Genomic DNA, 23,276 nt, shown 5'->3' on the forward strand with positions numbered 1-23,276 from the left:
GGGCTTCATCTTTGAAAAAATAATGATGGGTAAAATATCCTTTCTGGTATTATTTTTGCAAACTTACAAGGTGAGAACCTGAGAAGTGTTCCCAAAAGGGTGGGTGGTTAACAAGCAGAAAGAGCTGGCTCTCCACATCTGCTGTGACCTATTGTGACATGACTCCTGGGACCAATCAGACCACGAGCTGAAAGTTGCAGAGATAATGGGGAGCGTTCAAAGCCCCTGACGGCAGCAGCTTGGCAGGGAGGACCACCCGGCACCAATAATACTAATCTGGTCTCTAATTATGTATTTGCACAGTGGTCGGCTAACTATCCAGCTGTCGCTCCGTCTCTAGCCCACGGATCTTCTTTCTGAGTTTGTTGTATTCTGTCTGGGCTACACCTGGCATGCAGGATGGAGCCCAGAGGTTTTCCTGCAGTTTATATCATCTCTGCAGGAAAGAGAGCATGCATATCTCTTGAAAGTAAGAAAATAATAGCCAGCATCAAAATTTGACAGCATTTGTTTTCTTCTTTCATTTCTTCCCTCCGACTCCTCTAGGGTTTGAGAGTTGAGGTGAGAGGAAATGCGGTAACTGCCTACAATGTAGCCCCTGCAAGTCTCTGTACCCCGGGGGGAAGGGCAGGTTTCAGAGCAAGTTGGTCAAAGATCTGGGGAATACATCTGTTCCTGAAAACTGGGCCAAAAATCTTAAAGAAATGAGAGCATTGCAGTAAGAAGGGGCAAATGAGTAATAAGATCTTAATCCTTGAGTTCCCTTTTTTTCCCTAGTTTTAATTTTTCTCTAGGTTTCTGCGAGCATAAAGTATTATCTTCACCAGCATCGAAAGCCATATTCTATTCCCAAAGGTCCAAATGACCTATTTTTTCCTCCCTTTCATCAGAGCTAGGTGAATGCCATTTTGACGTGTGTTTTACCACTTCGACAAAATTCAATCTTTATTCTCTAAGCATTTATTAAGCAGCGTTGTGAGACCTACAGATGAAAGACAAGGCCAGCCAGTCCCTGTCACTCAGGACCTGACAGTTTAGCTAACCGCAAAAGACCCTTATGCAAATCACCAAGATCAGGTTCCGCGTCTTCCCTCACCGCGAACCTGTGAAAACGGCCCGGCGCGGGCACCATTCCGTGGCACGAGAAGACTCATCACTCATGGAAGCAAAGAGAAGAAAGAAACCAGCATTTGCCGAACGCTCTGGTGCCTGCAGGCACGTACTCGGTGCTTTTGTATTTACGATCTCATCTAACCTTCCCAAAGTCCAGTAACAAAATTACTGTTATTAACCCTATTTTACCAATAAGGAAACAAGTTCCATGTACCTTAGGGCTGATGAGGGCAAAGCTAGCATTCAGTTCTCTGTCTAAACAGAGTCCCAAATCCAACCTCTTGTCATTCTACCCTGTGTTCCCAGGGGTGACTAAGGACAGCTCCTCACCTTGCAGACATGTGCTGGCAAGAGGGCAGAGTAGGAGAAATCAAGGGGGAGTTACATGGGTTTCAAGCCCAAGTAACTTTGGGGTCCTGGCAGGTAATGAGTTTGGTGAAATAGACAAGGTGTTAATACTTAAGGTAATCTAGGACTTACGGCTGATTGGAGAAACTAGTCAATTTTGCAGCAAACTCAAATATGTTTAAAAACTGTGTAGAAACTGTGTAAATGTATTGGCTGCCAAATCTGATACTCAATAAAAATGCGCAACTTCTGCTTTAACTGTTCAGTTTAACTAGAAACAGCCCCTGATTATTTTTATTGTGATAAAATACACAAAACATAAAGTGTACCATCTTAACCATTTTTAAGTGCCTGGTTCAGTGGTATTAAGCCCATTCACATCACTGTGCAATGATCACCTGCAAGCATCCCCAGAATTTTTCATCTTCCCAAATAGAAACTGTGTACACATTAAACAATTATTTTTCATCCCTAATCCCTAGAAACTGACCTTTTTCTATTTCTATGATTTTGACTCATCCAGGTGCCTAATATAAATGAAATCATGCAATATTTGTCCTTCCGTGGCTGCCTTATTTCTCTTAATCTAATGTGTTCAAGGTTCTTACACGTTGTAGCATATGTCCAAAGTTTCTTCCTTTTTAAGACTGAATAATATTCCACTGCGTATATTCCACATTTATTATCCATTCATTCATTCAACTGTCAATGAACATTTGGGTTATTTCTACCTCTTGACCATTGTTAATAATACTGCTATGAACATTCATGTGCAAATAACTGTCCAAGACCTGGATTTCAGTTCTTTTGGGCATATGCCCGGAAGTGGAATTGCTGGCTCATGCAGTAATTGTATGTTTAGTTTTGAGGAATTGCTGTACTGTTTTCCGTAGCAGCTGCACCACTTAACATTCCCACCAACAGTCTACAAGTGTTCTTACTTCTCTGCCCTCTTGCCAACACTTGTTATTTCCTGTTTTTTTTGTTTTGTTTTGTTTTGTTTTTTGGTAATAGCCATCCTAGTGGGTGAAGTGGTATCTCGCTGCAGTTTTGATTTGCATTTCTTTAGTTGTTGGTAATGCTGGGTATCTCTTCATGTCCTCTTTGGCCGTCTCTGCATCTTCTTTTGGAAAAATGTCTGTTCAAGTCCTTTGCCCGTTTTAATTGGGTTCTTTGGGATTTTGTTGTTGAATGGGAGGAGTTCCTTATATGTTCTGAGTAATAATTCCTTATCAGACACATGATTTGCAATTATTTTCTCCCAGTTTGTGGGTTGCCTTTTCACTCTGTTGATAGGGTCCTTTGATGTACAAAAGTCTTAAATTTTAAGTTTGATTTATCTTTTTTTTTTTTTTTTTGCCTGTGTTTTGGTGTCATACCAAGAAATCACTGCCAAAAGCAAAATCTTCTCCCATGTTTTCTTCTAGGACTTCTATAGTTCTTTAGCTCTAGCATTTAGGTCTTCAGTCTTTTTTACCTAATCTCTATACATGGTGCAAAATTAAAATCCAACTTCATTCTTTTGCATATGGATATCCAATTTCCCCAGCACTGTTGTTTGAAAAGACCATTTTTCCCTCATTGAATGCTCTTGGCACCCTTGTCAAAAATTACTTGACCATATATTTGAGGGTCTAACTCTGGGCTCTTCGTTCTCTTTCATTGTCCTAAGTGCCTGTCTTTATGCCAGCACTTCATTATTTTGATTACTGTGGCTTTGTACTAAGTTTAAAAACAGGAAGTGTGAGTCCCCCAACTTTATTATTTTTCAAGGTTTTTTTTTTACTTTTCAAGGTCCTTTGAGATTCCACATGAATTTTAGGATGGATATTTCTATTCCTGCAAAAAAAGAATTGGGATTTTGGTAAGTATTGTATTGAGTCTGTAGATCACTTTGGGTGGTATTGACATCTTAACAATATAAAGTCTTCTAATTCGTGAACACGGATACCTTTGTATTTATTTATGCCTTTAGTTTCTTTTAGCAGCATGTGGTAGTTTTCAGTGTACAAGCCTTCTACCTCCTTGGTTAGTTTATTTCTAACTATTTTATTCTTTTTCAAGCTATTATAAATGGAATCATTTTCTTTATTTCCTTTTCAGATGGTTCATTATTAGTGTATAGAAAGGCAACTGATTTTCACATGTTGATTTTGTATCCTCCAACTTTGTTCAATGTAGAGACCATATTACACACACACTGCTTCACTTATGTGCATGATTCTCATCCCCTTTCCCTCTTAATGTCTGATAGGAGCTGGCTCCACACCCTGTTTGATTCAGATTTTAGGTCCTTTCTGTCGTTTCTCCGTTCCTGAGGGGAAAGCCCAGGCAGAACAGACTACTGTGCATATAAGCCTTCTTAGATTTTTGGCAAAGTTTACAGTGGAAATCATGGACTGCGAATGCAGCATTTGCTGGTTCACCACTTTTGGAATATTTTACCAGGACAAGCAGTACTTGCTTTTATTCAACAGTGAGAATTACTTCGCCCATTTTCTTTCCTCTGGCATCTGGGAAGCTCAGACATAAATTTAAGTGCTCACTTAGAATAATAATATTAGCCTAGAGTTGTGATGTCACTCCTGTATTTTTTCCTTATTCTCTATTAATCATTTACTTCACAGTATTTATTTGATAGTCATCCACCTCATCTTCTTTTTATAAGTTTATCATTCAGAATAAACTGAAATAGACTTGTTTCAGAGTGATCGTGTAATTACCATGAATACTGGACCACTTGTGTATCAGCGTCTCCAAATTGTGCCATTCCTTATATCGTACTAATCAAAAGATTCTGGAATGTGTATAATTTCAGGGATTTTTGTTGAGAACTCAGACTTCAGTTTTCCTTAATGCAAACAAAATCGCCCCATATGTATTTTAGAAAGCTCAAAATAATTCTTCTGGTCAATTTTAGAGGACTGAGAGAGGGCTTTGAATCTGGAGTTGGTCTTTTCCATTTAAAGGTCTCTGTCTTGGGAAATTGCTGTTCTTTGCTTGCTAGTGTGCAAAATCCTAATTGAAAAGCCTTTACACCTGGTGATGGCTTGCATTTAATTTACTTCTGTCCTATTAGGAACATGTCTTAGAGAAGGAATGGGCATGGGAATCTGGATGATTTGTGTTTTATATAGTCTGTCCCTTAGGGTGAGCTCAGCCCCAGGGCACTAATAAACAGTCTCAGACCCAGGTCATTTGTATCTTTCTTACAGGCAAGCACGACATGCCAGGAATACCCCAATTTAGAGCACCTCCCAATGCAGTGCAGCTCAAGTCAGCGCAATTTATCAAGTCATTATCAAGTGTGCTAAGCATTTTCAGAGTCTCTGGGAGTATAAGAATGAATAGGATTGAGTACTTACCTTCATGGATCTCACAAAAAAAGAAAGCTAATAAACAGCTCAGAAATTGAAAGCAAGGTGTACACGAGGAGGTGCAGGAGGACAGAGCTTCTGACCAGCAGGGAGGGGGCAGGATGGGTTTTCCAAAGGGGGTGGCTCAAGCAGACGTCAGAGAGCTCTCAGCAGGGGAAACGCGATGGAGATCTAGGCCCAGATATGTGTCCAAAACCCCAAAAGTTTCAAAAGAGGTGGAGGACTAGGATCTCCTGAGGGTTCTCAATGTTAGCCTGGTGGTAGAGCCAAGGTGGGCTAGGAAGGCGCCCAGACGCTTTGTGGGGCCGAGCGAGCGAGGTGTGAGGGAACCTGAGAGCAAGCACAAGGGTGTAAAAGGGGCGGTGGAGAGGGGCCTCCTCCTCGTTACCCGGGCTTCTGATGGCCTTCCCACCTCCCGCTGCCGACCACTGGGGACCCACGTGCTGCCCTGATTTTCAGGTGCTTCTGCGCATAAAGCAACTCTCCATTTGTTCAACGAAAGGAGGAAGTCTGAAATAGTTCTGAAGCCAATTTGAATAGATAAACTGTGGGGGATGGAAATGAAACAGCTGAATGTCTGTTCATACTGTTGAACTCAATTTAGTGACAAACACATATCAAATGTTACCCAAATTGAGAAACGTCACCTTTCTCGGTCACCGGGAGAGTCTCAGGAGGCCTGCCTCCCCTCCCTTCTGTTTAAGACCCTGCAGATCCCGGATAGGTCAGGGGGGCTGTCGCTCGAGACCTGTCACCTGGTGCGGGTTCTCCTTTGCTATCAGTGACCTTCATCACTACTCGCGATGTTGCTTTAAACAGCTGATTTATAAGAGCTGCTGGACCAGGAAAGTATCTTTTCCTTCTATCCTTCTAAGTCCTTGGCTGGAGCCCCCATAACAACAGGCCGATAAACAAGAGAAAAGCTTACAAGTGTATTTAATAGAAGTTTTACGTGACACATAAGCCTTCATAAGGAAATGAAGACCCAAAGAAACACAGATAAACCCAAGCATTTTGATGAAGATGGGAATGTCATGGAAACGTGCGTGAGCACCCTGGGTGGGAGCCAAGGGCATGTAGTGACCTGGGGGGCTTAGCAGGGCCTGGTGGTTCAGACGTGCCCCTCCGAGCCCCTCCGTCTTTGGAGATAAGGATGCTCCTTTCTTCCTGGGATGGAAAGGACACCGCTCACATGAGGGTCTCGTAACAAGTTTCAGGGAAAGGCCAGGAAATACTTTCTGAACCTGCTGCTTCTCAAATTCCTTCAGCGTGAAATATTTAATATGCCAACGTGTCATATTCTGGGGTAGCATGCCCTCAATTCTGTCAAAGTCAAAACTTCGCTGTGAACTCACACTTCCAGCAGTAATTTCTAAACTGAGTTAAATTTCTTTTCCTTCTTTCCTTCATCCAGTCGTCCCTTTCTCCCTTTCTTTCCCTTTCTTTCTTTCTTTTTCTTTTTTTCTTTCTTTCTACTACTGACTCTGTCAGTAAATCTCTATAATCATCCCAAACTAGCAGTGACATAGGTCATTTCAAGTAAGTGTGTCTCCCCAGAGTTTTGTGGCTCAAAATATTAAGGGCACCTCAAACTATGACAGCTCTGAAAGGGGACTGCTGTACTCATAGCAGCAGGCGCGGTGGGGAGCCTCGCTGTAGTCACGAAGGTGCACGTGGAGCTGGCTCACCTGAGCTGGGGAGAGGCCTGTTTATTTGTAAAACAAGGTTGTGCTAGAAGAGGCTGGTTGGATGCGGCTCAGCTCCCCTGGACAGAGGACCTGCAAGCTGGGTATCATTCCCAAGGTTTAAGAACTGCCGATGTGCCAGACACTTTGTCCTCTAAGACCAGAAGAGCCCTTGCCAGGTCTGAGGCCACCTTTTGGAAAGGAAGGCGTCTCTCACACCTAGAGACGTATTAAAAGAAATTTCACGGTGCTCCTCAGTAATCCGGACTGTGAGGTTCTTTCCTTTGTATTTATTTTTGAGCAATGAAGGTAACACCTAGTATTTGTAAAACTCTCATAGTTTACAAAGTGCGTTCACAGCCAGTGGGGCGCTTCCTCCCCTCGGGCAGAGCCCAGCCTGCACAGGCGACTCAGCCGCAGCACCGCCCCCCACCCCCCCGGGGGGCGCAGGCTCCCGGGACCCCCCTCGGTGTCTTACCTCGGGGTGGGGGGCGTGGGGGGGCGGCCGGCACTGGCGGTCCCCACCCCCACCCCACAGGAGATGCTGGGAGCGGGGCGCGGGTTGCGAGGCCGGTGACCCCCAGCTTTGCGCCCCTGCGCGCCCTCGCGTCCCGGCGTCCCGGCTCGCGGAGCCAGTCCAGCCCCGAGAACAGATGATGCTACAAATGGCTCGCGCTCCGCGTATTCGGGCGTTTTTTGTAAATCACCTAGAAAGTCCTTGCCAGGCTTGAAAGCACAATTTATTGCTGCAGTATGAAGTGGTCCCAGCGCAAGCCGTGTCCCTTTTATTGACAAAGTGAAAACGAGGTGATGCAAAGGACAGGACACCCGAAAACAGGGCAGAAGCTGGGGGTTCCGGCCCCACCCCCACCCCCAAAAGGGCCTCTTTCCCTGAACCTCTCAAGAACCCTCCAATTCGACATTGGTGATCCTTGGAGAAAGCTACAGCGTGTGAAAGGCTTCTTAATTTAAAGAGCATCCATTCCTGCCAGAAATCGTCTGAGGAATAAAGCCAGGAAAAAGAAGCCGTGGGAAGCAGATAAATGAAGTGTCCGTTGTCCTTTATGCGGACCTCACAGCGGCCTGGGGACAGCTCGGGGCGGGGGGGGGGGGGGGGGGGCGCACGACCACGGTCTCCTGGCGTCCTCTGGCCAGCTCCCTGCTCCTCCCCAAACACCCCGAACCCGGCCTCGGCCACACCTCCAGCTCCGGCTCGTTCCTGGGCTGCCTTCCCTCCCAGACAGAGCATCCTTCGGGCGCAGGCCGCTCCTCTTCCCCCCGCTCACCAGGCTGGGCCAGCACGTGTGTGTTTCCACACAGGCCCGCTGTTCCTCTAGGGAAATACGTCCATGTCCTGGGCGCCTGGCCCTGCAGATGTGTTCAGTAGACGCTGATCAGAGGAAAGAGTGGAGGGAGGGGTGAGGGGGGAAAGGGGAGGACCTGGGTCTGCGCCTTCAGGATGCGAATCTATTATCCTTTTATCGTTGAAAGGTAGCGCCAAGCACACGCCTGCACAAATGGGTGGCGTGTCCTCGGCGAGGGCAGAGTCCCACTCAGCAGGTTCTCCCACCAGACAAGTGCTTGGCTCCCCATGTCTGTGAGCGCAAGTATTTATGCCATCTCATGTCACCACGAGCATAACATGCCAGTGCCACCCCACAGGGCCTCAGCCCTCCTCCCCTGCCGCCCCAGCCTGCCTCACTCTTGTTCATTTTATTTACCCAGGGTCAGCATCACCGTTTTGCATCCTCTGGGCCCCCTTCCAAGTCCTCGAAGCATGAATAGCTCTGAATGCGGGTGACTAGACAGTAGGTCTCATCAGAATTAACACTTGATTATAAACCCGGGGGACCCAGACTCTGTCACTATCCCGTGGATTCCCTGAATCACAGGCCCTTCTAAATAGGCCAGTAACTGTCAATACTGGTGACACGAGCAGGTGATTTGAGGCACACGGGCCGTCACACTTAACACGCGCGGCAGCCTGCAGAGGCACCCTGGGGACATGAGAAAGAGAAACAGCCAGAGGCTCTGTCCCAGACGCTTCGGCTGGTGTGGCTGGGGCCCCGACGGGGGGGGCGGGGGGGGGGGGCGGGGAGCCGGCCTTCCTGCAGCCAGGGGCCAGCCTGACCCAGGGGGCCGCCCTGCCCTTTGACTTCACAAATGCCCACCTGCTTTCCTTGAAATGATGAGGAAGTTTACTACTGAGGCCAGACATCCGCACTCCTCGCAGGGAGCTTTAGCGCTGACCTTCAAGAGGTGAGTTCACCCCGCGCCACCGAGGTTTCCGGGGACTTGGTTTCTCTGGCTGGGTGGTGGGTGGCAGGGCCTCAATTCAGGGCTTCAGTTCAGGCCGTGAACACACTATAACCATTTCAAAAAGTGTCCCCTAAGTCCCCAGGTTTCATCATTGGCCCAAAATATCTCAATGAGTTTAGGGAAGAGAGTAAGGACTTTAAAGTCGGAAACATGGGTAAAACCCTAACTCCGCTGCTTGTTAAAAACGTGTCCACAGGTTAGACGAGGGGTCAGGAAGTTAAGGCCCGTGGCCCACATTCACCCCACTGCCTGTCTTTTCTCCCATGTGAGTGCTGTCCAAGGCTGCTAACCCCCTGCAGTGCCGAAGCCGAAGGCTCCGACAGAGCCGTGTGGCCCACAAACCCCAGAAGATTTATTATTTGGTCCCTTACAGGAAGAAGTTGCTGCCCCTTGGTGAGACTACTTCACCTCCCTAAGCCTTGTTTTCCTCATCTGTAAAATGGGCAAAATAGAAGAAGTGATGCTGTGGGGAGCAGAGGAGGTTGCAACGGTGGGAAGGCAGCCACTCAGACATGTTTGATACGTATCGGGGTATTTTTAACTATTATTCTATTTTGGCTGCTGTCCATCCATATCCCTCTTTGCCAGGGGAGAGGAGGACACAGCTCCTGTCTGCCTGTCTCTGCCCCTGATTCCCGCTTTTCAAAAATTTTTTTTTATTATTGAAGTATAGTCAGTTACAATGTGTCAGTTTCTGGTGTACAGCATAATGTCCCAGTCATGCATATATATACATATATTCCTTTTCATATTATTTTTCATTAAAGGTTACTATAAGATATTGAATATAGTTCCCTGTGCTATACAGAAGAAATTTGTTTTTAACTATTTGTATATATAGTAGTTAATATTTGCAAATCTCAAGCTCCCAATTTATCCCTTCCTACCTCCTTTCCCCCCGGTAACAGTAAGTGTGTTTTCTATGTCTGTGAGTCTGTTTCTATTTTGTAAATAAGTTTATTAGTGTCTTCTTCGTTCTTTTTTTAGATTCCACATAGGAGTGATAACATATGGTATTTTTCTTTCTCTGTCTGACTTACTTCACTTAGAATGACGATCTCCAGGTTCATCCATGTTGCTGCAAATAATATTATTTTACTCTTTTTTATGGCTGAGTAGTATTCCATTGTATAAATATACCACTGCTTCTTTATCCAGTCATCTGTCAATGGACATTTAGGTTGTTTCCATGTCTTGGCTATTGTATATGGTGCTGCTATGAACATTGGGGTGCACGTATCTTTTTGAATTAGAGTTCCCTCTGAATATATGCCCAGGAGTGGGATTTCTGGATCATGTGGTAAGTCTATTTTTATTTTTTTGAGGAATCTCCATACTCTTCTCCATAGTGGCTGTGCCAAACTGCATTCCTACCAGCAGTGTAGGAGGGTTCCCTTTTCCCCACACCCTCTACAGCATTTACCATTTGTGGGCTTTTTAATGATGGCCATTCTGACTGGTGTGAGGTGATAGCTCATTGTAGTTTTGATTTGCATTTCCCTGATAACCAGTGATGTTGCACATTTTTTCATGTGCCTGTTGGCCATTTGTATGTCTTCACTGGAGAATTGCTTGTTTAGGTCTCCTGCCCATTTTTGGATTGGGTTGTTTTTGGTTTTTTGTTATTAAATTGTATGAGCTGTTTATATTGATTTCCTCTTTATTTCTCTTCATTTTGCTCCACTACACCCCCTACCATCCAATGGAGGAAAAACTTCAAGAAAAAATAGTGTGGTGGTTAAAAAAAAAAAAAAAATGGTATGGAAAATAAACTTGCTCTAAAGGAAAATTTAATTCTACTGGGCATCTCAGGTTATTTGTTTTTTGTCTTTTGAGCTGTAATTTCCATCATCTTTTCATTTTCGATGTAAATTTAGCCATGCAGTTTGTAACATTATACAAGGAACAGTGACTTCCTGCCTTCTCCTAAATACAGAACGTTTTCTTTCCTAGAGAAAAAGTATTAGATGTTTCAAATTCCCACACACCAAACGTTTGCCTTCTTGGGAAATTTTAATAAAAATCTAAAAATAATAAAATTAAAGATTAAAAATGGGCTGGAGCTACATGAGGTCATCTAGGATTTTCTTTTTTCCAATCAGAAAGAAATAACTTTCCACATTTCTTAAGGAGGATGGGAGACACTTTGCTTCTCCCAACAAATTTCTTCAACTGCTTTCATATTAAGATTTTTTTTTTAATTTCAGTTCAGTGTTTCCCTTCCTTATCAACGTCTTGGCAGCCTTACAATTTGCCTTGCAAAGGAGTTGAAATTCTCAGGATGGATTATGAAGAGAATGCATATCCCTACCAAAATTAAACATATTAAAGTGTTTAAACATTTTTAATCAGAACTATTACAAGGTTTAAAACAGAGATAACGTGATTTCAATGCAAGGAGGTACAGAGCATCTTAGATCCCACGGGGCTTGTACTGCTTTCCTTCCCTTTACCTCACTCAACAAAGATCACAGCGGAGGGGGCTCAACTTTTTTTCAATTATTACGTTCTCCCAACTGGGTGAATTCGATAGGAGTCCAGCCAAGCAGGTCTCCTGCTTTTATACCTGTAGCTAAGAGACAAGCTCTGAACACACTGAAGAAATGGAAAACCATTCTGGTTTCGTGACCTGCTACTCTGGGCTCATATAATCAACTCAAATTGGGCAGCATTTTTCTTCCAATAAAAAATCAGGAGCACTAGGAGGGCTGTTCTCCTCCAGGAAAGCTGAAGACGAGAAAAACATGGCTTTCCTCCCAGGTGCTTACGCTTCTGATCCACTTTGTGAAAAGAACCCAAAATGGGATCCTTTGGCCTGGGAACAAGGAGGGTCACTGTGAACTTGAAGGAGCAGGCTTGATGGAAGCCCTTCTGGAGTCAGATGTCTGAGCGGTGGCACTATTCCGGGGTCACCTCCATCCTGCCGTGTTGTTGCCCACACGTTCAGGTGGTGGGAAGTTCGAGGCCTCCCGTTCTTGTCTACACCTCATCTTGCCTTTTGTGGGTGCTGATCCCATACCAGTGGCGGAGGGGGACAGGGTCTGGAGACAGAACGGAGAGCTCAGATGCCTGCTGTCCTTGCTAATCACATCAGCTTGGGTAAGTTATTTAGCCTCTCTTTGGGTCTGTTTCCCTGAGTGCAAAACAGTGCTGGCCTCAGAGTGTTATCCTGAAATTTAAATTGGACAAGGGATGAAGAGACCTGGCTCACCCCTGTGCACACAGCAGGGCCCCCCAAACACTCGCTCCTTCTTTACTTGTCCACAGTTGTGTGCCTCCCAGCCACTAAGGAAACCATGAGGTTTTTTGACAAGAACTCAACGTGATATTGTCATCTAAAATCCAATGTGTTGTCTGTCAGTCTGTCTTCTGTTTAGGGAGTGTACCTTGAGGGGGAAAAGTTACCATGTTTGTGATGAGAAGACTATATATGTTATGAATGGTCATGTGATAATCTCACCGCCATAAAGAGGAAGGTTATGCTGTAAATCATACATTCCCAAACCATTGGCGAGAAGATACTTAAAATTTCCTCCAAAAATACTTAAACTGACTGCAGAAATAAGGTGAAAAGAAGGGAAGACAAGATGTTTGCGATCAAGATAGTGGGCAGATTGGGGGCAACTTGAGGGGCAACCCATGACGAATGGACTCGTTTTGGAGACTGGTACCCAAGCGGACTGACAGGTGCGCTGTGACGAGCACGGGGTGTGGGGCGCGTTTATAAGGGGGAAGTGGGGGCGCTTAGATCAGGGGCTGGGACAGGCTTTCCTGAGGACACGAATGGTGCTTAAACTGGACACTGAGGGATGCGTAGGGATTAACCGGAGAGAGGTGGTTTTTCAAGGCCGAGCACAGCGTTTCTTGTCTCCAGGAAGGGAGTACGTCCGGGGAAGGAAGAGGTGGCGGCGTGGCTGGGGGACCAGAAGGGCCAGGGGAAGCCGGCCCCGGAGAGCTGGCAGGCCAGGCTTCCCAGGCTGGGCCGAGAAAACATCAGCTGTCAGTCAGCTTTGAGCACAGCCCTTCCATCTCTAAGGAAAGGGAGAGGAGCGTCTGGAAGGTTCAGGGAGGAGCGAGACATGGCGCCCCCTGCTGGCCAAAACTCGTGCTTCCCCGGTGACGGATTTCAGAACTCAGGCCAGTTAGTTGATTCCGCAGGAAGGGTCTACCTGTTGTATTATTCTCTCTGCTATTGTGTATGTTTGAAATCTTACAAAGTAATATTTTTTAAGAGATCCCTTCTCATAAGTTGCAGTTTGGTAGTGAACGTGGGCCAGTGGACAGGTGTCTTTCTGGGACTAACCCTTGGCTGGCCTGTGATGGGGAACGTCTCTGGACCTTCCTAAGGAGTAGGAAAAACACAGGTTCATGCTGTTTGTTGAAGAATCAGAGAACTAGAGTGTTTGGTTCAATTCCCCGAACCTCCTACATCTAGGGAATTAGGCTATAAAACCTACAACATGTTCTCTGGGTTTCTCCGGGAATTCCTTTTTACACCCAAGCCACAAAAAATGCATCAGGAACACAGATTTTATTTCAGTGTTTCGGCTTTTGCAGCTCAGGCTGAGATTGCAAAGAAGCAGAATAGGAGAGCGATGAAGAAATGTGCACATTTTGTGAATATCTCGTTCTCCCTGTGCTTCTGACTCTGTATTTGGAATTCTTTCTTCCTTCCTTCACTCATTTCTTCTTCCTTTCTTCCTTTCTTTCGAGGTACCATACTCTTCAAAGAATGTCAAGTCATAAAAATTAAAGAAAGTCTGTGAAAACTAAATTGATAAGACAACTAAATGCAATACCTGGTTCTAGACTCAATCTGGTACCAGAAGAAAAATCCTGTAATGAACATTTTTTAGGTCCATTGATGAAAATGGAGTATTGATGCAGGATTAGAAAAAAACAGTATGGTACCCAAGTTAAATGGGCAGAAGTTGATACACTTACTGAGGTCGGCTAAGAGTATATCCTCCTTCATAGGAAAGAGACACTGATGTAGTTTAGGGTAAAGACTCATTGTCTTAGTCTGTTCCGGCTGCTGTAACAATACACCGCACACTGTGTGGCTTATCAACAGCAGCAATGTCTCGTTCACGGTTCTGGAAGCCGGAAGCCTGAGATCAGGTGCCAGCCTGCCCTGGTGAGAGCTCTCCTCTCTTTACGGCGAGGACTTCTTATTTTATTCTTACACGGCAGAATGACAGCTGAGGCTCTCTACAGAAATCCTGTGCCCGGGGGCTCCTCCCTCAAAGCTTAAGCACCTCCCAGACGCCCTGCCTACTAAAACCATCACCTTTAGGGGTTAGGATTTCAATGTACGAATTTGGGAAGAACACGAACACTCAGACCATAGCGGCCATAACGTACACAACACACTCTCAATTACTATTTTTACTATTCTTGCAGTTTTTCTGCAAGTTTATGATTACTTGCAAATAAAAAAGTGTTAAAACGTTGTTGCCTAAAGGAGCTCTTAGAGTTCCGTGTTCCAGCCGCAGAAGTCCCCGAGAATTCTACCCCAACAGTAACACAGTGCTTTGCTGAGGAAGTCTGCGCTGGGGTGTGAAACAGCTGAGCTGACAGGGTTCTCGTGAAAAGCAGAAGAACTAAGCATCCTGTGTCAGATGTGAATTTGTAATGAGGAGTAATTCTAAGACGGCCCCCTGTTTTCTGTTCAGGCATGTGTTTGTCTTATAAAAATTAGCTGCTAAACAGATGAAAAAGAAAACTATAATCAAATGAAAAAGAGGAGTGCTAATTCTTGCCAAAGCATACAATTCACAAACTGGGCGGCTACCATGGACACGAAATTTGCCCCTGGTAGAGACTTTTTAAATTGCAAGATACATAGAAAGCAAAGCTGATAAATAATCTTCCTTTTTCCACCGCCAGCATATTGCCATAGCAGGTTCCTGGAGTGCCGAACGCAGGCTGGACTCCTTTCTCAGGACATAACAGTAAAAGGGGTAACGATGACGGGGGATTTTGGAAGAAGCCAATTTTTCAATTCTTTGAAATGTGACAACAGATAACTTTATGATGCCATGTATGTAAGGTGTTTTTTTTTGTTTTTGTTTTTGTTTTTTTTTTACTATTTTTCACCACTTCGAAAAACATCCTTTATTCACTGGTACCCTGATCTGAAATTATAGCACTGTAAACGCCTTGTGCACCAGCCTCTAACTGACCTAGAAATATTGCCAACACTGCCGAGAGGTACGGTAATGAAAGGGTTTTGTGCTGGCCAGAAAAAAACCCGGAAATCCAGTGTGAGATGTGGATAGTCTGCTGGCTTGATTGGGAGTAGATATAAGAAGTGGCTGTTGGAAAGGATTTTCCTTATCAATTGTTTTTGGAGCTCACCTGACTCCAGGAGCACGCGTAAGAAATGATTATCAAAGTTGAATGCTTTTTTTTCTATCAACTAATGTGGCTCTTTCCAGCAAGAGTCCTTTTTGCTTTTAAACTAGACTTTACTTAAAGTACTACTTACCTGCTTTGGGGTTCGTATTCATTAAAGAGTACACCTTACAAAGAAAATGAATTTGAAAATGTAAGTATTACTTATCTGCTAATATTTTTACCCTTTGCCTTTAGCTTTTTTTGTTTGTTTGTTTGCTTCAGTATCTTTTTTTAAAATAGTCATTTTTTAAATTCATTTTTCAAGGTCCATAGACAACAGCTTTTCTTGATCAAAATATAAAAAGAAAAGTACAATTCCATCCTAAGTTCTTGGCACCCCCCTCTTCTGTCATTTCCACAGGATTAGTAATAGATCTGGTGAAGAAGAGCTAGCTGGACTTTAAAACGCGCAAAACTGTGTTAGTCTTGGTAAGTCTTGTCACGGCTCGTTGAGTAACCAGCTGCAATGCCGGTTGACCTGGTGTTTCAGTGACAAAGAGGAATTCTCCAAAGGGCTGTCTCCTGAAGGGGGCAGTGTGTCTTCAGGGGAGCCCTGTCCACCTCTGGACCACAGAGGTGATGCTTCCAGGGCAGGAGAGGGAAGCAATAAAAATGATTTTTTACATTTAGAAACCTACTTTTAGGGGCGAATCTAACCAGACAGGGCTTGCTGCATACCAAGAAAAGTGGTTGATAAGTGATTTCTGTACAAGATTTAATTTGTGGAAGAATAAGAGACGAATGACAATGTGCAGACATTTCCTCTCCTTAGTAGCAGGAAGCTGTAAGAAGAGTAACAGATGATATTAGAACAGACTGAACAGCAGGTATCACGAGAAAAGGCCAGCGAGGGTCTGTGAGCTCGTTTTCTTATTTCCAAGAAATAGTTCACTCTCTTTTGGGGAACGGACTGCATTTATTCTTGCCTCGAAGTAGAAAGGTAATCCAGCTAACCCTCAAGTTTCCTGTGATTATTCATCCCTTCCAATCGCAGAATCTCACGGGGGACAGGGAGCCCAGGAGATCGCCCACTTTTTAAACAAGGACACCAATCTGAATGGTTGTCCGAAGTCATGCAGGTAATAAGCAGCAACGTTGAAAGAACGCCCCAGTTCTGCCCGCTCCCCGCCCACAGCGCCAGTCCTACCCCTCAAAGCCGCCTCCCTAGTCTGTTCACACCAAGTACACAGACTCCTGCCACCCCCTCCCAGCTTTCAGACCCCACACGCCACGCTGGTCTTGAGTGGCACTGCCATTGGCTTCACAACGTCTCCATACGGCTGGGACCCCATTAAGGACAGATCCTTGGAGCCCCAGCTGAGTGTTTAGTCTAGCTGAAACCCAAAGAAATTGAGAGCTAGGCTGTGGTCAGAGCCAGGCCATCCCAAGCCGCCAGCCCCACGTGGCTTCTTTCCAGGGACGACAGCACATCTCACTGCTGACGACACGTCTTCCTGCTTGCTTTTGCAGGTTTCACAGCAGCCGCCTCCCTCGTGTCCTTGGCCTGGGCCCTGGCCTCTTACCAGAAGGCCCTCCGGGACTCTCGTGATGACAAGAAGCCCATCAGCTACATGGCCGTGGTCATCCAGTTCTGCTGGCACTTCTTCACCATCGCCGCCAGGGTCATCACCTTCGCCCTCTTCGCCTCGGTTTTCCAGCTCTACTTTGGGATCTTCATCGTCCTGCACTGGTGCATCATGACCTTCTGGATCGTCCACTGTGAGACGGAGTTCTGCATCACCAAGTGGGAGGAGATCGTGTTCGACATGGTGGTGGGAATCATCTACATCTTCAGCTGGTTCAACGTCAAGGAAGGCAGGACTCGCTGCAGGCTCTTCACCTACTACCTGGTCATCCTTCTGGAAAACACCGCCTTGAGTGCCCTCTGGTACCTCTACAAGGCTCCCCAGATCGCAGACGCATTTGCCATCCCTGCGCTGTGCGTGGTGTTCAGCAGCTTCCTGACCGGTGTGGTTTTCATGCTGATGTACTATGCCTTCTTTCACCCCAACGGACCCAGGTTCGGGCAGTCACCCAGCTGTGCTTGTGAAGACCCCGCCGCTGCCTTCTCTCTGCCTCCAGAGGTGGCCACGAGCACCCTGAGGTCCATCTCCAATAACCGCAGCGTGGCCGGTGACCGCGACCAGAAATTCGCAGAGCGGGATGGGTGTGTCCCTGTCTTTCAGGTGAGGCCCACGGCCCCATCCACCCCATCGTCTCGCCCACCACGGATTGAAGAATCTGTCATTAAAATTGACCTGTTCAGGAATAGGTACCCAGCGTGGGAGAGACATGTTTTGGACCGAAGCCTCCGAAAGGCCATTCTGGCCTTTGAATGCTCCCCGTCTCCTCCGAGGCTGCAGTACAAAGACGACGCTCTCATTCAGGAGCGGCTGGAGTATGAAACCACTTTATGAGACGAAGGGCCTGGAGGAGGGCCACGCCCTGCAGGTGCAGGGGCGACAGCAGGGCTGCGGCAATAACGAACCTGCACCCGAGAGCGGGGCGGCGGGCGGCGGTGTCCTAGCCTGACCGCCGTCAGGACGAGGTCTGACCCTCCGCCAGCCGACTGCCTGCTGCTGGCCTCCTGTCAAAGAGCAGCCGGGAGCCTCCCGTTCCACCTGCAGGGGGCGGACCAGCGCAGCAGTACCCCTTGGGGCTGCCAGCCCCTCCCGCACAGTCTTTTAGCACATCCGCCGGAGGGCACCGTCGTGATGGAAAGTGTTGCCTCCAATCAGTAGGGTGTTTTGATGGAGTTAACTGATCGTTGCATAAAATGTACTGAGTCATACACACACGTACACACACATGTGTACACACACACACACACACACACCAGTCCTCCGTCAAAATAGCTTAGGTGATTTTGCTTGATGCGAAGCTGTGATTCCCACAGGAACACAAAAACAAAGAGAGAAAACATACCCCTCCAGACCTGAGAAGAAACAAAACACAATTAGTACTGCTTAGACAGAATTCATAAACCATTCTCATGTGGAAACCAGTACCCTGTGTGAAGGGCCGATAATCCAGCGGCAGACAACCCAAGTGAGTTTACACATGCATTAGAGTTGGTGGAATGGTTCGTTTTCAACACATTTCAGGAATTTTTTTTTAATTTTAAATTTTCAGTTCAGATCATCTTTGATGACAGAAACCCTATGCAGCCCACGTCTGGCTTTTGACAAGACCAAGGAGCTCCATAACTTAGCGATGTAGGTTCAGTGATAATCAGGATTCAGTATTCAGTTACGAAACTGTAATAAATACACAAAGAGGAAGCGGGGGGCCGGGGGGCAGAGAGGCAAAGCGAGCGTCTGATTCCGCAGCTTGCGCGCCTCGCACGGGACGTCCGGGCAGAGCTGCGGGAGAGACAGGCTGTGTTCAGGCCCGGGGTGCAGGCGGGGCCCCGGAGCACGCCCCGCCGCCCCTTCTAGTGCCAAACGCCGCCGTGCGCCGGGCTGCCGGGGAGCCCGGCCAGCCGGGCACGCGCCCCACAAAGCAGAGGAGAGCTGCGCGGTCACGTTCTCCTCTGTGGACAGACTCCCCCTCCCCCACTCAAGGGCAAAGTGACGTGTCTTTCGGAAGCTTTGGGACGCTCTTTAGTAAGTATGAGCCGACCAGTGCAGTGAGAATGCTATGAGAAATCCCTTCTGAACTGAGCGGGGGCCTATCACTAGATCCAGCTAAGATCTGAATTGAACCATTTGTGAAGTCGCACTCCTACAGGCTTCTGGGTTTTAAATGCCTCCGTCCAGCAAGTAGACGTTCCCCACTTTCTGTTCCCAGCGTCCTCGGTCATGGTGCTTTTTGTTGCATTAAAAGTGCCGGTCAAACTTTGATAGTATTTTTTTATAGTTGGTGCAGAGTGGAATAACTCATGGATTATTTCAATATTTTTGTAATAAAAATATAGGGTACACGTCTAGGCATCATCCCTTTTTTTATAGACCTGGAATCGTTTAAAACACTTTAAGCATCATAGTTGCTTGGGACGTCAGACACTGGTCCACAGATTCCCATCAGCCTGCCTCGGCAGATTGAGAACACCTGTCTCTTGCAAGACCCCCCTACTTTACAATGTTGGTGCCCCCAGGAACCTGGCCAGGGGTGCTATTAGAACATCAGGTGACGAGAGAGTCCGCTTGACTAGAAAGGGCTTGTCAAGACTGGCCAATGTTTCCCCGGAAATCAGAGACATAAACGATAACTTCCATCCATCCACTATGACAAACCTGACCACAGTGGACGACGTCTTAAACTCCCTTCCCTGGTTTTGTATTATCCCAACTGATAGACTAAATATTAGTTGTCACTTTAAAAAGAAAAAGTCAGTTTGACACCAATCAGTTATTTGGACTGTCCAATTCACTTTAAGTAGTCGTGTTCTAGAGCCGCCACCCGTAACAGGCAGCTGCTGTCCCTGTGGCGGCGTCCACAGGAGTGACAGGCAGCTCCACCCACAACTTTTTTGATACAAAGCACCAAAACGATGTTTAAAAAATAGACAATTTTTTATCAGTAGACATGATAGGATCCTCCAAGCAAGATTTCACTAAAAAAAATAACATTCTCTGGGCAAACATTATCTAGTCACCAGTAAAGGTCCAGGGAGACGCTCTTCTTGTCAACAATTGCTGAGAACATTCCACCCCCCCCCAACTGTAGAAGGAAACAAAAATGATTATATTGGCAAATTCCTCACTTTCGGTGCAGAACCATGAGTTATTAGCATCATTATTTCCAAGACAACTTTTAATTGATGATCTGTGGAAGTTGAATTGCTCAGTTGAACTATAGCTTTGATGCCACGTGTAAATAACAGGTTATAATATTGTCAGTCAACACAAACCCAGCAGCCCTGTCACTCTCCAGCCATGTAAGACCTAAATTATTTCTCAATTATTTCTTCATGTAACACGTGAAGAGCCAAAATGAGTGCTGCGTGGGTGTGAACCGAGGTGCTACGCTTTGTCTTGGAGGTGAGGATGCATTCGGGAAGGTGTCAGAAGTGTGAATTTTTCAATGATTTCCCAAATACGGTAAATACTCTGTTATCCAACACACTTGAAGGTTACAAAATTCTAGTCAAAATCCTTGTTAAGGAAATATCTCCACCATGTTCTGAATTACAAACTTCCTCAAGATTATAAACAAGAACAAGAAAAAGTTTGCTTCTGAGGAAGACGATGACTTAATCTTGCTCCCAAGACTCAGAAGGCTCTGGGCTGCCGTCAGACTGTGCGGCGATGAGAGCTTTTATTGGCTTCTAGACGCGCTGATAACAGAGAGTTTAAAGTATTAGGATTTAAAGAGACATCGTCAGTGTACAAAGGAACAAAGTTTGATTCCCCTATTTACATTTCAGTTCTTTCTTAGCTTTTATTTTCAATTCGCCACTTAACCCTCCACAGAGAGTGACCCAGGAATCCAGAGGGAGCACCCCACAGTGAGCGCACAAATTGGAAGAGCTGGATTCTTTCTGTGGCCTCCAGCTGTCTATTCTGAGTCCACCTGGGGTCCCTGTGGGGGGGAAGGGTCTGCTCTTGGTATTTGATTTTTGCGCAGGGCCATGAAATGTTCTGCAGGAAAATAAGTTTTTTCGCTTTTAAATTAGCATTTCTAAATGAAACCCTATTTGAGATTAATGAATGTATATGTCTTAACCACACTGAGACTTTAAGTATTTGTGTGGAAGAAAGAGATTTTTCCATGTAAGTCAAAGTTTGGTCCCCAAAAATGACCATGTCCTTTAAATCTTCTCTGATTTCCATTTGTCCTCCTTAACCATGTACTGTCTAGTTCAGTGACCTTGACTTTACACTCTGTTACTATTCATTTATGACATTGCTGTGAACCCAACAAATGAAATAAATTTTCCTACTAACATGGCAAGAATATACAATTCAAGTATGAGCAAAAGATAAAATACAAAGATAATCTGAAGATATTGAAGCACATTGAAGTATTTACACTTAATTTCTAAATGCCCTATTTCTTTGGCTCTGTGAATAAATGAAGTGACAGCACTGACCAATTTAAAGGGAATAGGGATAATTGAAATCTCAATGACTTCTTTTAAAATATCATCCATATATGTGTATGGTATAGATTACAAACATGTATTCTATATAATACACAAACACACAGCCACACAACTAAAGTGACAGAGGAAGGGCGTAAAGTATACACTGCCCTTTCATGTCTGTAAATGGGTACGTTATTGACACATGAACTTTTAGATAAAAAGCTTTTTCTCGCTCCTTTCGGCGCCAGCCCGAGCATATCGTCCACATCTGTTAAGACGTCAACACACCTGTGATCTTCAGTTGGAAATACCTAGATGTAATTTAGCTCTTTTAACTTGAATGAGCTCTCCCACTCCTGGAAGGGCTCATCTTTTAAGCAGTTGAATAGAACAGTTGTGAGTCATTGCAGAGTTTCTCTCTCCGAACAGACTGAATGGAGCGAAGGAAACCCCTGGGGTCCTTACCAGGATTCTGTGAGGTTACCTGTTTGCCTTGAATTGTACCAAATGCCATCGAGTGGAAACAACTTCTGACACAATGTTTGGACATGAATTCAGAGGAATTTTTTTTTCTAATGAACCATTTTCTAGACTACACGCACATTCCCCTCTGTTCTCACAAGTCTTTGCCATTAGCCATCACCCCCTGTGTAAAGCTGGGACGAGGTGCCGCAGTTTTGTTTCTCAGGAGGATTCCTTAAAGCTCTTGTAAAAGTAGCTCGGGCCGTCTTTCAGAAATAGAGCTCCGAGGACGGCTGACGCGCCTGCTGCAGACACAGAGGGACTTAGTGGCCATTTCTCTAATTTCAGTGATGGATTCAGATCAACTCATGTTCATTTATCTTCAGCAACCCAGTGTCACTTGTGGAAACCATCAGAACGATTGCTTCCGCCAGCTTGTGGCTCAGAACCCCCCTTCTCCCCCTCTGAAGCAGGAGCGCCTCAGACGGGCCAAGGAAGAGCGGATCCCCCTCCGTCACCACCACCCCGCCCCTGGTCTCCGAGGCTCCGGCCCCGACCCGACCCGACCCGAGTCAGGCTGGGCAAGGGTCTTGACCTCTGGGCAGTACTTCCTCCCCCTACTGGGGCAGAGCGCTCTCTGTGGACACACATCTTGTCCAGTTGCCTTCCTGAGAACGGGCACCTGGAAAGACACAATACGTGTCCCTGATCAGCACCCTCAAAAGCAGAACTCTGCGGGGTGTGGGCGGGACTGTGTAAAAACACGAGCCGTTCCGCTGCGCTGACCGTGGCAGCTAGGCAGCTGGCACACAGCCTGCTCTCACGCAGAGGGCCTGGCGGCGGGCGAGGCCAGCAGGAACCAGGGGTCTGGAAGCTCTTCCTTGAGTGTCTGAGGCATCACGTTGTCTCAACACCCGTCGGAAGCTCTTTCTCTAGATTCCATAAGGAAAAAGAAAAATCAGACTTTTGTAATATTGCAGGCAACGGCTTAGCCCAGAAATCTAACACTTTGGTCTTTTGTGCTGCTAAATAAGAGGTGATTTAATGTCGCTGCGATGGCTCGTTGCTTTGTTAAAATTGTTTTCATAATATTCCGACGGGAGTCAGAAACACTGAACCCAGGTTTCACTTTGGTTCCTCTCCCCCTGTATCGGTGGTGGCTTCCCGGGCCTGAGAGCCTATCTGGTGCCTGGGCTGTGCCCACAGCTTCACCTGAGTGACCTCGGCCCATCCTCAGAGCCATCCTTGAGTGGAGCCCCATTTACAGATGATAAAACTTCAGCTCAGAGACATTAAACTAGCCAGGGGTCCGCAGCTGAGGATCGCTGGAGCTGAGCATTGAGTGAAACTGATAATGACTTCTATCAGTTCCAAATCCTCCTAGAAAACCAAGGAATACTTTTCCACCCAGCTCTATTCCTGACTCGGCAAGGTCTCAGGAGATACAAAGCGTAGTCAGATGATCAAATTTTTCAAAGAAGATTCCATTTAAGAGTCAAAGATGTCTTTCAGTGTGAAAAGCTGAACATTTTAAAAGTCAGTGAC

The 23,276-nt window shown here is 46.0% G+C and overlaps 1 protein-coding gene across 1 annotated transcript in view; it reads left to right on the plus strand.

Annotated features, from left to right (window-relative positions):
- XKR4 (XK related 4) overlaps positions 1–22,780 on the plus strand; it is a 288,910-nt gene extending 266,130 nt beyond the window's left edge. The window contains exon 3 of the mRNA XM_010970736.3: positions 16,712–22,780. Within this exon, the coding sequence (XP_010969038.3) occupies positions 16,712–17,658 (947 nt within the window). The 3' untranslated portion in view covers positions 17,659–22,780. The remainder of the gene's footprint in view (positions 1–16,711) is intronic.
- The last annotated feature ends 496 nt before the right edge of the window (positions 22,781–23,276 follow it).

Source organism: Camelus bactrianus, chromosome 29 (genome assembly GCF_048773025.1).
Source record: "Camelus bactrianus isolate YW-2024 breed Bactrian camel chromosome 29, ASM4877302v1, whole genome shotgun sequence".
NCBI classification, from domain to species: Eukaryota; Metazoa; Chordata; class Mammalia; order Artiodactyla; family Camelidae; genus Camelus; species Camelus bactrianus.